This window comes from Coregonus lavaretus, assembly GCF_964263955.1.
Source record: "Coregonus lavaretus genome assembly, contig: HAP1_SCAFFOLD_1997, whole genome shotgun sequence".
Lineage (NCBI taxonomy): Eukaryota > Metazoa > Chordata > Actinopteri > Salmoniformes > Salmonidae > Coregonus > Coregonus lavaretus.
The window spans coordinates 16,075-31,878 of record NW_028156988.1 but is presented as its reverse complement, the minus strand read 5'-3'; the positions used below and the strand labels follow the sequence as shown (position 1 = coordinate 31,878).

Below are 15,804 nucleotides of genomic sequence, written 5' to 3'. Positions count from 1 at the left end.
TGCACTGACCATGGAACTGTGTGATGACACGGCCTGGTCTGCACTCTGCTTCATAACAATTTAATTAGTCTGCTACTAATGATCCTCAGCATCAACCACACGGCGGTGACGGCTTTACAGAGGAAGCAAATTAAGGTAAAGAAAATGTCATTAAATGGAATGATAACGTAGGCTAAACCAACTGAAGGGAACTAACAGTAAATTGGCAGTTGAACATGTTTGTTTATTAGGCCTACTGACGGTCCTTACTGATAGTGGCAGGAAACAGGAAGTCGGGGTAGACTATAATTAAGAAATTCGAGAGTGCCCATCCCTGCAAGTTAAAAGGTTGTACAATTCTGCATAATGGCACAGCATTTCATAAACTTTACTTTCAGTTTGCTGCCATATGACTGGTTTCAGATTCGTCTACAGCGATTATAAGGTAAAATAGATTTAAAACATGTCATTCATATTTACAATTCCTTTCTCCAAACATATTACTAATGTACCTAGCTCTTATCGAGTTGTAAATTACAGCGCATGGATAATGGTGTTATTTCTATCGGGAAGAAAAATAAAAGTAGATCATTTTCCCACCTTGGAACCGGTAGGTTCGCTAGATCTTACTCATAGTTTCCTCGCACGTCAAGGTCAGAATACCGTGTATCTGTAGACACACCTCCGCATCATTTATTCGATCATCCAGAACGAATAGCGGGTGAAGAGCATGCTATTCTCATGCTTAAATTCAAAGCCGGAATATGCAGAGAAAAGCCAATTACATTCCATTGAAGCACGCTTAACTCGGGACGGAATCGAGACCTTAGATTTGTTTTAGATATATTACAATAGCTACTCTGTTAGGCTGGGGGTGAGTTCTGGACAGGGGATGTCGATGAATGAGACAAGGATCACTTTAGGTTTGAGATGCAGTCCATCAGAACTCCTTCCATCTGAAGTAACGAGACATTTCCCATCTGACACATGAGGGCGACATAAAGCCCTTCTAGTTTTATACAAAATGAATGAGAATTAGTGTTACAAATACAGACTGAAGATTGTTGGTATAATTTGGCACCTACAAATTTATTGAAATCCATGTATTAGTTTAACAGTATAATACGACGATGAAAACGAACCAAAACAGAATCATCTTGATAGGCTTCATATTATGTGATACCTCATTTTTCCATAGGGCTCAGATCAAATGTAGTGCACCATATAGGGAATACGGTACCATTCCACAGATCCAGAGTATCTAAGCCCCTCTGTGACGTGATTGAGAACGTTGAAGAGAAGTGACAGAATCTGGAGTCTGAAATGGCACCCTACACCCTAGTTGAAGTCGGAAGTTTACATACACCTTAGCCAAATACATTTAAACTCAGTTTTTCACAATTCCTGACATTTGATCCTTGTAAAAAATTCCCTGTCTTAGGTCAGTTAGGATCACCACTTTATTTTAAGAATGTGAAATGTCAGAATGATAGTAGAGAGAATTATTTATTTCAGCTTTTATTTCTTTCATCACATTCCCAGTGGGTCAGAAGTTTACATACACTCAATTAGTATTTGGTAACATTGCCTTTAAATTGTTTAACTTGGGTCAAACGTTTCGGGTAGCCTTCCACAAGCTTCCCACAATAAGTTGGGTGAATTTTGGCCCATTCCTCCTGACAGAGCTGGTGTAACTGAGTCAGGTTTGTAGGCCTCCTTGCTCGCACACGCCTTTTTCAGTTCTGCCCTCAAATTCCTGACCCACTGGAATTGTGATACAGTGAAATAATCTGTCTGTAAACAATTGTTGGAAAAATTACTTGTGTCATGCACAAAGTAGATGTCCTAGCCGACTTGCCAAAACTATAGTTTGTTAACAAGAAATGTGTGGAGTGGTTGAAAAACCTAAGTGTATGTAAACTACCGACTTCAACTGTAGTACCCTTTTCTATGGGCTCTGGTCACAGGTTGTGCACTGTATAGGGAATACTGTAGGGTGTCATTTTGGACCCGGACGACGTAAAGAACAACATTCTCTCCAGAAAACATCCATCCATTCTAGCTGACCAATAAGAGCACAGCCAATGGGTTTGCGTTCATTTACTTGACATGGTGCTACATTTGATCAGGACAGCTGTGCCGGTTGAATCTGCTTCCTCCTCATAGCCTGGGTACCAGTCTGTTTGTGCTGTATAGTTCCATTTTCATAGCCTGGGTACCGCGCCACTCCTTTTTATTCTGTGTGATTGTGAAACAATGGCACGACGGAGTACAGGGGGAGTGGAATAATCGCTAAACAGACTGGTACCCAGGCTATAATGACCATAGGTTTTGGCAAGACAACACAAACAGATCTTGGACCACCAGGCTATCCTCCTATAGCTTCCTCCGTGTCAATTTTTACTTAGTATTCAAGATATGGTAACACAAGATTAAGTATTGTTCATCAACGAGGAAAAAGCCTGGAATCCAGGTTACATTGAAGCTAACAAATGGGAATGATTTGAGAGAATAAACTCATGTGGAATCACATTTTTAACAAAATGGTGAAAATGACATTTTTTCCATACAGACTTTCATCTGTTTCCTGACATGAGATTACAGATAAACAGATTAAATCACTTTTCATCCCAGTCCTCCTCTTGAGATGATTGCCACATTGTTTATTTCCAAATACGAAATGAACCCAAGACAATGTTCCACAAATCCCCAAAACTTTGTTTGCCAAACTAACACAATCAATAATCAATCATATGTGGAATTTGTATACACTTTTCATTCCAACTAAAAACAATTCTGTAAACAATTGTTTGTTTTTTAAACCTAATCTTAGATTACATTTGATCTGTTTTTGATTACAACAAACTATTGACGATACAGATATTACTAAAATGTTCAGAATACTTTAATTGCATGTACATATATAAAAGTGACTTTATACCATGATTTTTTAAATGTTTGTTGTGCAAAATGCTTAAGTAAACTATAATTTTGGCATTTATGAAAAAACACAAATCGGTGGGGTGGGGTGGGGTGGGGTGGGCAAAAAAAAACAAGAAATCAGATGGATTTTCAGAACCCCTTGGAAATATTCCATGGCACCCTATTCCCTATATAGTGCACTACCTTTGACCAGAAGTGGTGCACTATATAGGGAGCCATTTGGGATGCTACCCATTGTTTTTCCATACTCCACATTACTTAAATAAATATCCGTCTCCGTCTGTAATACTGTGCAAAATTATGGGTTCAGGAAGTGCACAGTTCAGCCGAACCGACCGACCAATCAAACAACGTCTCGTTCTGCAAGATTCTAGCTGGCGAGCTCACATTAGCTAAGGCTGATACTTGGTTGGTGGGTTTTGCGTTTCGACCTATGGCAACCCAATGCTGTTTTTTTTTTACATTTCTGATATGGGGGACCAGAGGCAAAAGGCTAGAATCATCATCTTACAGGCAATATTAATAACAACCACACTACCAAGTCGACAACCTATGAAGTCTGTAACCTGTACTTCGGGATTCAAGTGAAAACTCCCACTAATCATCACTAAAAACAGCACTGTTGTGAATGGTGGGGAGGATCAATAACACAAGCACCCTACAGAAGTTATTGGAAAACCATATTTTGGCACATTGGGAACATTTTAACACTCACATTCCGCGTATAAGTAACCCATTTGAAGAGCTAGAATTGACACCCTTGTTACAATGTACCTTGGATTCGACAGAATTACAGGCTGATGCGACAGAATTACAGGCTAAAAGAAATGTCAGGATGCTCTATGGTAGAACGAAGGAACGTCAGGATGCTCTATGGTAGAACGAAGGAATGTCAGGATGCTCTATGGTAGAATGAAGGAATGTCAGGATGCTCTATGGTAGAATGAAGGAACGTCAGGATGCTCTGTGGTAGAATGAAGGAATGTCAGGATGCTCTGTGGTAGAATGAAGGAATGTCAGGATGCTCTATGGTAGAATGAAGGAATGTCAGGATGCTCTATGGTAGAACGAAGGAATGTCAGGATGCTCTGTGGTAGAATGAAGGAATGTCAGGATGCTCTGTGGTAGAATGAAGGAATGTCAGGATGCTCTATGGTAGAACGAAGGAATGTCAGGATGCTCTATGGTAGAACGAAGGAATGTCAGGATGCTCTATGGTAGAATGAAGGAACGTCAGGATGCTCTATGGTAGAATGAAGGAACGTCAGGATGCTCTGTGGTAGAATGAAGGAATGTCAGGATGCTCTGTGGTAGAACGAAGGAACGTCAGGATGCTCTGTGGTAGAATGAAGGAATGTCAGGATGCTCTGTGGTAGAATGAAGGAACGTCAGGATGCTCTGTGGTAGAATGAAGGAATGTCAGGATGCTCTATGGTAGAACGAAGGAATGTCAGGATGCTCTATGGTAGAACGAAGGAATGTCAGGATGCTCTATGGTAGAATGAAGGAACGTCAGGATGCTCTGTGGTAGAATGAAGGAATGTCAGGATGCTCTGTGGTAGAATGAAGGAATGTCAGGATGCTCTATGGTAGAATGAAGGAATGTCAGGATGCTCTATGGTAGAATGAAGGAATGTCAGGATGCTCTATGGTAGAAAGTCATCTATGAAGACCAGGGGTTGGAACCGGTTCAGGAAATAGAACTGGAAACCACAAAATAACGACATTTTTCCAGGAACAGAACCAGAACCGAGAACAAAAGTGATATATACTGTTCCAGAGCAGAGACGTTATTTTAAAAGCATGGGAACTGGTTAATGTTACTTTACGTTCCGGGTTTTTATATTTCAGTCCCACAAAAAACGCAACAAAGCGCCTATGCAAAGCCCTCACTGTCATTCAGAAAGTTATTCCCCTGCCTGTCTGTCTGCCTGTCTGTCTGCCTGCCTGTCTGCCTGCCTGTCTGTCTGCCTGCCTGCCTGCCTGTCTGTCTGCCTGCCTGCCTGCCTGCCAGCCTGCCTGCCTGCCTGCCAGCCTGTCTGCCTGCCAGCTGAAAAGCTTTGCCAGTGTGTGCGTAAGCTACCTGCCCCTCCCCTCCCTCGTAAGCGTAACCTACTGCAGCTACTGTCATTACAGGCGTGATTCAAACATTAGGGAGAAACATTTGTAATTACAGAACAACGGATTCACTTTTTCAGTGCTAGTTAAGGCTACTGTAGTTATCACGTTTCACATTGGATTTATTAACTAAGAAAAAGGTAAGACGTTTTTATTTTCATTCTGGTGCCGCTCTGCACACACAAGCTTGTTAGCTAGCTAGCTCTGGTTTAGCTCTGGTTAACTCTAGGCGGCATTATGTGTAATGGAACGGAGAGTCAGGACCAAGGGCTAGAACTGGTGCAACGTTAGTTAAGTAAACTCTCTGAAGTTCAAAGATTAAAAGTTCCTTCATAGAAGCCGCTCCTCCGTAGGTATAATTCTGTGGGCCTAATTCAGTTAATGCATGTCATCACAACAAGATGCCCAGTGCTCTCCTCACCTGCTAAATATCAGTCGCATCCTACACTAAACTTGTCTGTCCAATGCATGTACATACTGCAGCTTGCCTGCTCCATAGCAAGCTGCTCTATCCATTGGTGAAGTTATTTAATGTCAAGCTAAATGTAAAAAACATTTTTCGATTTCAGAGGTTTAAAAAGGAACAATATAAACCCTAACTTTCAGAACTTTATTTTGCTGGTCGGTAAAGTGCAACGGAACGGGAAAAAATAATGGTTCTCCTCGGGCCGCATTCGATCTTCACCGAGGTCCGGAGGGCCGCATTCGATCTTCACCGAGGTCCGGAGGGCCGCACTTAAAATGTATTATATTTCCTTGCCATCAAAATGGACAAACAATATCCCATAATATTCCCATAATATTCCCATATCCATCGCTTTTGGAATATACTATGCTCCCTGTCAGCTAGCTGGACAGACTATACATGTAGGTCCATTATCATTTCTACACAGTTTCGACTTGGATATAGTCATTTCAATGTCAATTGAGAGTTTCACAGAAGAAGAAAACATACTCCAAACCCCCCCCCCCCCGTAAATTAGACTGCAGACTGTCATTTGAGTTTTAGTTCTACAGGGGCAAAACTTTGAGTTGAATATAAGGGATAGGATTGTAAAACAGGGGAGGGCAGTGGGTAGTCAGTCTTTCTGCAGCTGAAACACATCAGATAGATGGCGGTCTTGGTGAAGCTAAAATAGACATATCTTAAGGCAGGCAGCAGATCCCCAGGAAGGGCTACAATCTTACAGCATCAGTCAACGCACACGGCTCAGCTTGGAATCTTTGCAGGTTGCATTCGACAGGTGGAGGTGGGGGAGGGGGAGGGGAGGGGTGGGGGGGAGGGAGGGGGAATATTACAGGTCGTCGTCCCCGATCCCCTCGAAGGCGTAGTTGCCATGGAAATCGTTGCCGCTGATGTCATTGGCTGAGTTGGAGGCACTGATCCCTCTGAGAGACACAGAGCTCAGCTTAGTCTGAGAGAGAGAGAGAGAGAGAGAGAGAGAGAGAGAGAGACAGAGAGACAGAGAGACAGAGAGACAGAGAGACAGAGAGACCGAGAGAGAGAGAGGTATTGATAGAGCAACAGTCACATTTCCACATCGACCCCAAACCACCTAAATCAGAGACTCAACCACGGAGATCCTGTGATTTAGATCAAAGCAGAAATGTTACTCACTGAGAGTTTGACAATCTGGTCTCGGTTTGGGTCAGGAGAGTCCTGCAGGGGAGAGGCAGGTCACAAACATGGTCAAACAACTAGAAGACCTTTCCATTCAAACGGCTAAATGTGTTCTCCGGCATAATCATAGTGGCATGATTTCCCTGTTCTCACCAGTAGAGGGGGGGATTTCACAGCTTGCTGACTTTCAGACCGATGTAGGGAGCCATTGTGACGTTTCCTCAGCATCTGAACAAGACATAATTAATACAGGAAGTCAGAACGTGGCAGACTAGTTAAGGCCAGTTGTTGTATCTGTCCCCATCACCTTCTTGATGCTGCCTCCTGACTTCTTCACCATCAGCTCATCGACCATCGACTGAAGACAGATGCTCATCATGATCGCCTGAAAACACAGACCAGGCATTAGACAGACACACACACACACCACTCTAACTCTAGATATTTCATTCATTAGCAGCAGAGGTCACGAACTCCTATCCCCTCTTGGTGACTCCGGATTGCCCCTGCCCTGACCCCTGACCTCTAAACCCTAACCTCTGACCTGTGGGCTGGTGATGGTGACCCACTGGAGGCGGTCTTTGCTCATCAGATACTCGAAGGCCAGCTCCAACTTCACCTCACACTTGGCTGAGGAGCAGGGGGCCGGGGTTGGGGAGGATGTGCCGTTCGCTACTGGGACCTGCTGTGGTTGGGAGAGAGGACAGGGTTACTATGGTTACTGGTGGTGTTACTATGGACACCACCACCCCCCCAACTCAAGCAGTCTGTGCAGCTAATGAACTCCTACACTATAGAGAATGTAATGTTAGCTACAGGACAGAGGATGTAGCTGTGAGCAGGCTAATAATCCCTAAAGACTAGGACCTATTCCCTCCATAAGGCCCTGGTCAAAAGTAGTTTACTATTTAGGGAATAGGGTGCGATTTGGGACACTCCTCTCCTCCAAAACCCCCTTCATTATCAACCCCTTGGTAGCAGGATGTTACATCATACACATTTCCCTCGAGACGGGGACTCGTCTCCCATTAGCAGTCAGTCTGTCCTTAAGGGCCCTCCAGTCTGCATTGGGTCGTTGGGACAGATATGCAACGGCTCTCATCCCTGCTGTGCTAGCTCACTGACCCCACTGTTTATATGGGTCTCTTTCTGGAAACACAGTGTTTCCACTTCCTCCTCAAGCCCCCTGGGTAACGAGATGGAACAAGAGATCCCTGAAGGGGAGTTTAGTAGTAGAGTTAGCTACTGGTCCGTGTAGTGGGGGGGGGGGGTGGATCCCTGAGGACACTTACAGTTGACCGGGGCAGCTCTAGCAGGGCAAAAATTTGACGAACGGACTTGTTGGAAAGGTGGCATCCTATGACGGTGCCACATTGAAATCACTGAGCTCTTCAGTAAGGCCATTCTGCCAGTGTTTGTCCTTGAGCAAGGCACTTAACCCTAATTGCTCCTGTAAGTCGCTCTGGATAAGAGCGTCTGCTAAATGACTAAAAATGTAAATGTATGGAGATTGCATGGCTGTGTGCTCGATTTTACACACCTGTCAGCAAAGGGTGTGGCTAAATTAGCCGTATCCACTAATTTGAAGGGGTATCCACATACTTTTGTATATACAGTGGGGGAAAAAAGTATTTAGTCAGCCACCAATTGTGCAAGTTCTCCCACTTAAAAAGATGAGAGAGGCCTGTAATTTTCATCATAGGTACACGTCAACTATGACAGACAAATTGAGAAAAAAAAATCCAGAAAATCACATTGTAGGATTTTTAATGAATTTATTTGCAAATTATGGTGGAAAATAAGTATTTGGTCACCTACAAACAAGCAAGATTTCTGGCTCTCACAGGCCTGTAACTTCTTCTTTAAGAGGCTCCTCTGTCCTCCACTCGTTACCTGTATTAATGGCACCTGTTTTAACTTGTTATCAGTATAAAAGACACCTGTCCACAACCTCAAACAGTCACACTCCTAACTCCACTATGGCCAAGACCAAAGAGCTGTCAAAGGACACCAGAAACAAAATTGTAGACCTGCACCAGGCTGGGAAGACTGAATCTGCAATAGGTAAGCAGCTTGGTTTGAAGAAATCAACTGTGGGAGCAATTATTAGGAAATGGAAGACATACAAGACCACTGATAATCTCCCTCGATCTGGGGCTCCACGCAAGATCTCACCCCGTGGGGTCAAAATGATCACAAGAACGGTGAGCAAAAATCCCAGAACCACACGGGGGGACCTAGTGAATGACCTGCAGAGAGCTGGGACCAAAGTAACAAAGCCTACCATCAGTAACACACTACGCCGCCAGGGACTCAAATCCTGCAGTGCCAGACGTGTCCCCCTGCTTAAGCCAGTACATGTCCAGGCCCGTCTGAAGTTTGCTAGAGTGCATTTGGATGATCCAGAAGAGGATTGGGAGAATGTCATATGGTCAGATGAAACCAAAATAGAACTTTTTGGTAAAAACTCAACTCGTCGTGTTTGGAGGACAAAGAATGCTGAGTTGCATCCAAAGAACACCATACCTACTGTGAAGCATGGGGGTGGAAACATCATGCTTTGGGGGTGTTTTTCTGCAAAGGGACCAGGACGACTGATCCGTGTAAAGGAAAGAATGAATGGGGCCATGTATCGTGAGATTTTGAGTGAAAACCTCCTTCCATCAGCAAGGGCATTGAAGATGAAACGTGGCTGGGTCTTTCAGCATGACAATGATCCCAAACACACCGCCCGGGCTACGAAGGAGTGGCTTCGTAAGAAGCATTTCAAGGTCCTGGAGTGGCCTAGGCAGTCTCCAGATCTCAACCCCATAGAAAATCTTTGGAGGGAGTTGAAAGTCCGTGTTGCCCAGCGACAGCCCCAAAACATCACTGCTCTAGAGGAGATCTGCATGGAGGAATGGGCCAAAATACCAGCAACAGTGTGTGAAAACCTTGTGAAGACTTACAGAAAACGTTTGACCTGTGTCGTTGCCAACAAAGGGTATATAACAAAGTATTGAGAAACTTTTGTTATTGACCAAATACTTATTTTCCACCATAATTTGCAAATAAATTCATAAAAAATCCTACAATGTGATTTTCTGGAGAAGAAAATTCTAATTTTGTCTGTCATAGTTGACGTGTACCTAAGATGAAAATTACAGGCCTCTCTCATCTTTTTAAGTGGGAGAACTTGCACAATTGGTGGCTGACTAAATACTTTTTTCCCCCACTGTATAGTGTACATTGGTACTGAATGCTACTGCAGAGGTTAGGGTCCCAAGAAAGGATGTCATGCTATTCTCAGCTTTTAAGAGAAGTACAGTTGAAGTCGGAAGTTTACATACACTTAGGTTGGAGTCATTAAAACTTGTTTTTCAACCACTCCACGAATTTCTTTTTAACAAACTATAGTTTTGGCAAGTCGGTTAGGACATCTACTTTGTGCATGACACAAGCAATTTTTCCAACAATTGTTTACAGACAGATTATTTCACTTATAATTCACTGTATCATATACAAGTTTACATACACTAAGTTGACTGTGCCTTTAAACAGCTTGGAAAATTCCAGAAAATGATGTCATGGCTTTAGAAGCTTCTGATAGGCTAATTGACATAATTTGAGTCAATTGGAGGTGTACCTGTGGATGTATTTCAAGGCCTACCTTCAAACTCAGTGGCTCTTTGCTTGACATCATGGGAAAATGAAAAGAAATCAGACAAGACCTCAGAAAAATTATTGTAGACCTCCACAAGTCTGGTTCATCCTTGGGAGAAATTTCCAAACGCCTGAAGGTACCACGTTCATCTGTACAAACAATAATACGCAAGTATAAACACCATGGGACCACGCAGCCGTCATACCGCTCACGGAGGAGACGCGTTCTGTCTCCTAGAGATGAACGTACTTTGGTGCGAAAAGTGCAAATCAATCCCAGAACAGCAGCAAAGGACCTTGTGAAGATGCTGGAGGAAACAGGTACAAAAGTATTTATATCCACAGTAAAATGAGTCCTATGTCGACATAACCTGAAAGGCCGCTCAGCAAGGAAGAAGCCACTGCTCCAAAACCACCATAAAAAAGCCAGACTATGGTTTGCAACTGCACATGGGGACAAAGATCGTACTTTTTGGAGAAATGTCCTCTGGTCTGATGAAACAAAAAAAGAACTGTTTGGACATAATGACCATCGTTATGTTTGGAGGAAAAAGGGGGTGGCTTGCAAGCCGAAGAACACCATCCCAACCGTGAAGCACGGGGGTGGCAGCATCATGCTGTGGGGGTGCTTTGCTGCAGGAGGGACTGGTGCACTTCACAAAATGGATGGCATCATGACGAAGGAAAATTATGTGGATATATTGAAGCAACATCTCAAGACATCAGTCAGGAAGTTAAAGCTTGGTCGCAAATGGGTCTTCCAAATGGACAATGACCCCAAGCATACTTCCAAAGTTGTGGCAAAATGGCTTAAGGACAACAAAGTCAAGGTATTGGAGTGGCCATCACAAAGCCCTGACCTCAATCCTATAGAAAATTTGTGGGCAGAACTGAAAAGGCGTGTGCGAGCAAGGAGGCCTACAAACCTGACTCAGTTACACCAGCTCTGTCAGGAGGAATGGGCCAAAATTCACCCAACTTATTGTGGGAAGCTTGTGGAAGGCTACCCGAAACGTTTGACCCAAGTTAAACAATTTAAAGGCAATGCTACCAAATACAAATTGAGTGTATGTAAACTTCTGACCCACTGGGAATGTGATGAAAGAAATAAAAGCTGAAATAAATCATTCTCTCTACTATTATTCTGACATTTCACATTCTTAAAATAAAGTGGTGATCCTAACTGACCTAAGACAGGGAATTCTTACTAGGATTAAATGTCAGGAATAGTGAGAAACGGAGTTTAAATGTATTTGGCTAAGGTGTATGTAAACTTCCGACTTCAACTGTATGCCTTCAGAAAGTGTTCATACCCGTTGACTTATTCCACATTGTTGTGGTACAGACTGAATTCTAAATGGATTAAACATAATTTTTTTCTCACAATCTACACACAGTATCCCATTATGACAAAGTGAAAACATGTCTTTAGAAATTTTTGCACATTCATTGAAAATTAAGTACAGAAATATCTAATTTACATAAGTATTCACACCCCTGAGTCATTACATGTTAGAATTACCTTTGGCAGCGATTACAGCTGTGAGTCTTTCTGGGTAAGTCTCTAAGAGCTTTGCACACCTGGATTTAGGCTTGGGCAGTATATCGTATAACGGGGTATTTGGAAATAGCCATGGGATGGTTTTCCAAGACCATAAAAAAAAAAAATATTTGTAGCTCCTTTTTAAGTAAATACCTGCAGTCAACTTGTGCAGTATGTTAGTCGATGAAGCAGATTGCGTTCTTTCACCGGTCACATTATTTGACATTATGAAGCTTACCGTAGTTCGCCAGAACGTTTGAGCCAGTCACGTGTTTGTTTGTAAACAGCACAACGGGTGAAAGCGGGAAAAATGTATTTTTTGCTAAAAAACTATGCATGGCCATCATATTTCTAAAGTTTATCATAGAAATAATGTAGCCAGCTACATTTTCTAATGTTTTTCTTAAAGTTAATCTTGCATTTTACCGGGAGAAAAGTCGGCTGGCTACACTGATAAAAGTACTGTCAGCTGATAGAATGCCAGTTAGTGAATTCTCATCTGAGTTTAGAAGTTCAACTGAAACACAGAGTCTGATGCTGAGCAGAAATTACAAAAACAATACATTTTACATACGAGTTTACAAAACGCCTCATGATATTTCTTGTGCGTTTTATATATTTTTTCCAGTGTGAAAAACAAAATAATTGTGGATTAGCGCGACCCCTAAGTTTAACTTGCTAGTTATCCAAGGAAGTGGCTGAATTAATGAAGTTACGGTGCATCATATTGTGTTGGCTTTTCTGCCGTGTTTGAAAAGCCTTTTGGATGAGTTATCTAGCTGCTATCTTTTGATTTCCTTGTGTGTTTTTCCTCCTCTCTGTTCTCGGCCCCTCAGTCGGCTCCCCCCCCCCATCTTCTCCGAGCAGAGCAGGCAGGCACGTTGCCCTAGCGACTCCGAGCAGAGCAGGCAGGCCCGTTGCCCTAGTGACTCCGAGCAGAGCAGGCAGGCCCGTTGCCCTAGCGACTCCGAGCAGAGCAGGCAGGCCCGTTGCCCTAGTGACTCCGAGCAGAGCAGGCAGGCCTGTTGCCCTAGTGACTCCGAGCAGAGCAGGCAGGCCCGTTGCCCTAGTGACTCCGAGCAGAGCAGGCAGGCCCGTTGCCCTAGTGACTCCGAGCAGAGCAGGCAGGCCCGTTGCCCTAGCGACTCCAGACTTCACACAGACACAGAGTGTACACATGCTGCTCCAAAGCCAGTACTGTTCATTTGTCTTTCGTTCACATTCAACATCATTCAAACATGACATTCGGTAGCTCCTACCTATATATGTAGAACTTTGAGCTGGACTGCCTGTCTTTGCAACAACAACAACAAAAAAGAGTTGTTTGCACTCGTTAGCATATTTAGCTAGCAGCCTCCATGGAAATTTGCTATTACTTGTGCAAATGTTGTTAGCATTCTGGTAACAGACGCCCCAATGGGCTTTTTGCTTTCTTTGGCGCCCCCTTGTGTACTAAGACAGTAATACCGTAAATCCCGGGATGAGAGAAGGACGGTATGACGATATGAACATCTGTATACTGCCCAACCCTACCTGGATTGTACAATATTTGCCCATTATTATTTTTAAAAATCTTCAATATCGTTTAAATTGGTTGTTGATTATTGCTAGACAACCATTTTCAGGTCTTGCCATATATTTTCAATCAGATTTAAGTTAAAACTGTAACTTGGCCACTCAGAAACATTCACTGTCTTCTTGGTAAGCAACTCCAGTGTAGATTTGGCCTTGTATTGTAGGTTATTGTCCTGCTGAAAGGTGAATTAATCTCCGTGTCTCAGTGTCTGGTGGAAAGCAGACTGAACCAGGTTTTCCTCTAGGATTTTGCCTGTGCTTAGCTCCATTCCGTTAATTTTTCCCTGAAGAATTCCCCAGTCCTTAACGATTACAAGCATACCCATAACATGACTGTATGTGTGGGGTACAGAGACGAGGTAGTCATTCAAAAATCATGTTAAACACTATTATTGCACACAGAGTGAGTCCATGCAACTCATTATGTTATTAACTTTAGGCTTGCCGTAACAAAGGGGTTGAATACTTATTGACTAAAGACATTTCAGCTTTTCATTATTAATTAATTTCTAAATATATCTAAAAACATAATTCCACTTTGACATTATGGGGTATTGTGTGTAGGCCAGTGACACAAAATCTCAATATTTAATCCATTTAAAAGTCAAGGGGTGTGAAAACTTTCATGAAGGCACTGCATGTATAAAAAAAAAAAAAAAAAATGTATGCACTCACTAACTGTAAGTCGCTCTGGATAAGAGCGTCTGCTAAAAATGACTAAAATGTAAAAATGTACTTTATAGATGTGCTTTATAGAGGTGTGTGGAGAAGACATTCAAACTGTAGTCAAGCAATTACATTTCTTTCCTCCTACATGTCCCTTCCTGCTACCCGTAGAATTAGCATACAGCTCTCTGGATGGGAGACAAATACGATAAAGGATCTCTGGAGTTGTGTGTGTTAGTAGCTCAGCAGTTTACCCAGAGGAGAGGAACAGAAGCATGTGCCTGGTACGCTGCGGAGGGTTAATGAGAAGGGGGAAGGTAATGGGGGAGAAAGGAGAGGGGGAGCGAGGGGAGAGCGGAAGAGGTCCATCCATTTGGATGGATTCCAACCCGAATGATGAAATTGGTTCCCTCTGCAGAACCCTCCCCCCTTGTAAAACTGACCGTAGAGAACAACTTCACCCTCCTCCTAATACAGCGTTCAGAGGACCCTTAAAATAGAGTAGATTAGAATAGAGTAACTTAATTTGGGGTGGGTTACTTACAGAAGAAGTGACCCGCCAGCACCTCATGCGCGTGACCTTGAAGCTCCCCTCCTTCATCTGTTCATTGGGCAGCTTGACCTGGAAGTTGAGCTCGTTGTTGCCCGCGGAGACGATCACGTGACAGCCCTTCTCCGGGAAGTCTGTCACGCACGGATCAAACTTGATGTAGCCGAAGTACTTCAGCGTCTGACCTAGCAAAATGAACTGGAGAAACAGGTAGAAAGACATGAACTAGCTGAATGAACTGGAGAAACAGGTAGAAAGACATGAACTAGCTGAATGAACTGGAGAAACAGGTAGAAAGACATGAACTAGCCGAATGAACTGGAGAAACAGGTAGAAAGACATTAACTAGCCAATCCGGTTTCCGAGCTGGTCACGGGTGCACTTCAGCCACGCTCAAGGTCCTAGACGATATTATAACCGCGATTGATAATAGACAGTACTGTGCAGCCGTCTTCATCGACCTGGCCAAGGCTTTCGACTCTGTCAACCACCGCATTCTTATTGGCAGACTAAATAGCCTTGGTTTCTCAAATGACTGCCTCGCCTGGTTCACCAACTACTTCTCAGATAGAGTTCAGTGTGTCAAATCGGAGGGCCTGTTGTCTGGACCTATGGCAGTCTCTATGGGGGTGCCACAGGGTTCAATTCTTGGGCCGACACTTTTCTCCGTGTATATCAATGATGTCGCTCTTGCTGCTGGTGACTCTCAGATCCACCTCTACGCAGACGACACCATTTTGTATACATCTGGCCCTTCATTGGACACTGTGTTAACAAACCTCCAAACGAGCTTCAATGCCATACAACAATCCTTCAGTAGCCTTCAACTGCTCTTAAACACTAGTAAAACTAAATGCATGCTTTTCAATCGAACGCTGCTAGCACCCGCCCACCCGACTAGAATCACCACTCTCGACGGGTCTGACCTAGAGTATGTGGACAACTACAAATATCTAGGTGTCTGGTTAGACTGTAAACTCAACTTCCAGACTCACATAAAGAATCTCCAATCCAAAGTTAAATCTAGAATCGGCTTCCTATTTCGCAACAAAGCCTCCTTCACTCATGCTGCCAAACATGCCCTCGTAAAACTGACTATCCTACCGATCCTTGACTTCGGCGATGTCATTTACAAAATAGCCTCCAACACTCTACTCAGCAAATTGG

General features: G+C 43.3%; 1 protein-coding gene across 1 annotated transcript in view; it reads right to left on the bottom strand.

Moving 5' to 3' along the window:
- Positions 1-1,047: 1,047 nt before the first annotated feature.
- Positions 1,048-15,804, bottom strand: part of LOC311125950 (sorting nexin-17-like) — a gene marked incomplete at its 5' end in the record, with an annotated part of 28,071 nt that continues 13,314 nt past the window's right edge. The window contains 6 exons of the mRNA XM_084199978.1: positions 1,048-6,455; positions 6,659-6,700; positions 6,815-6,889; positions 6,969-7,046; positions 7,206-7,346; positions 14,632-14,835. Coding sequence (XP_084056104.1) covers positions 6,336-6,455; positions 6,659-6,700; positions 6,815-6,889; positions 6,969-7,046; positions 7,206-7,346; positions 14,632-14,835 — 660 coding nt within the window. The remainder of the gene's footprint in view (positions 6,456-6,658; positions 6,701-6,814; positions 6,890-6,968; positions 7,047-7,205; positions 7,347-14,631; positions 14,836-15,804) is intronic.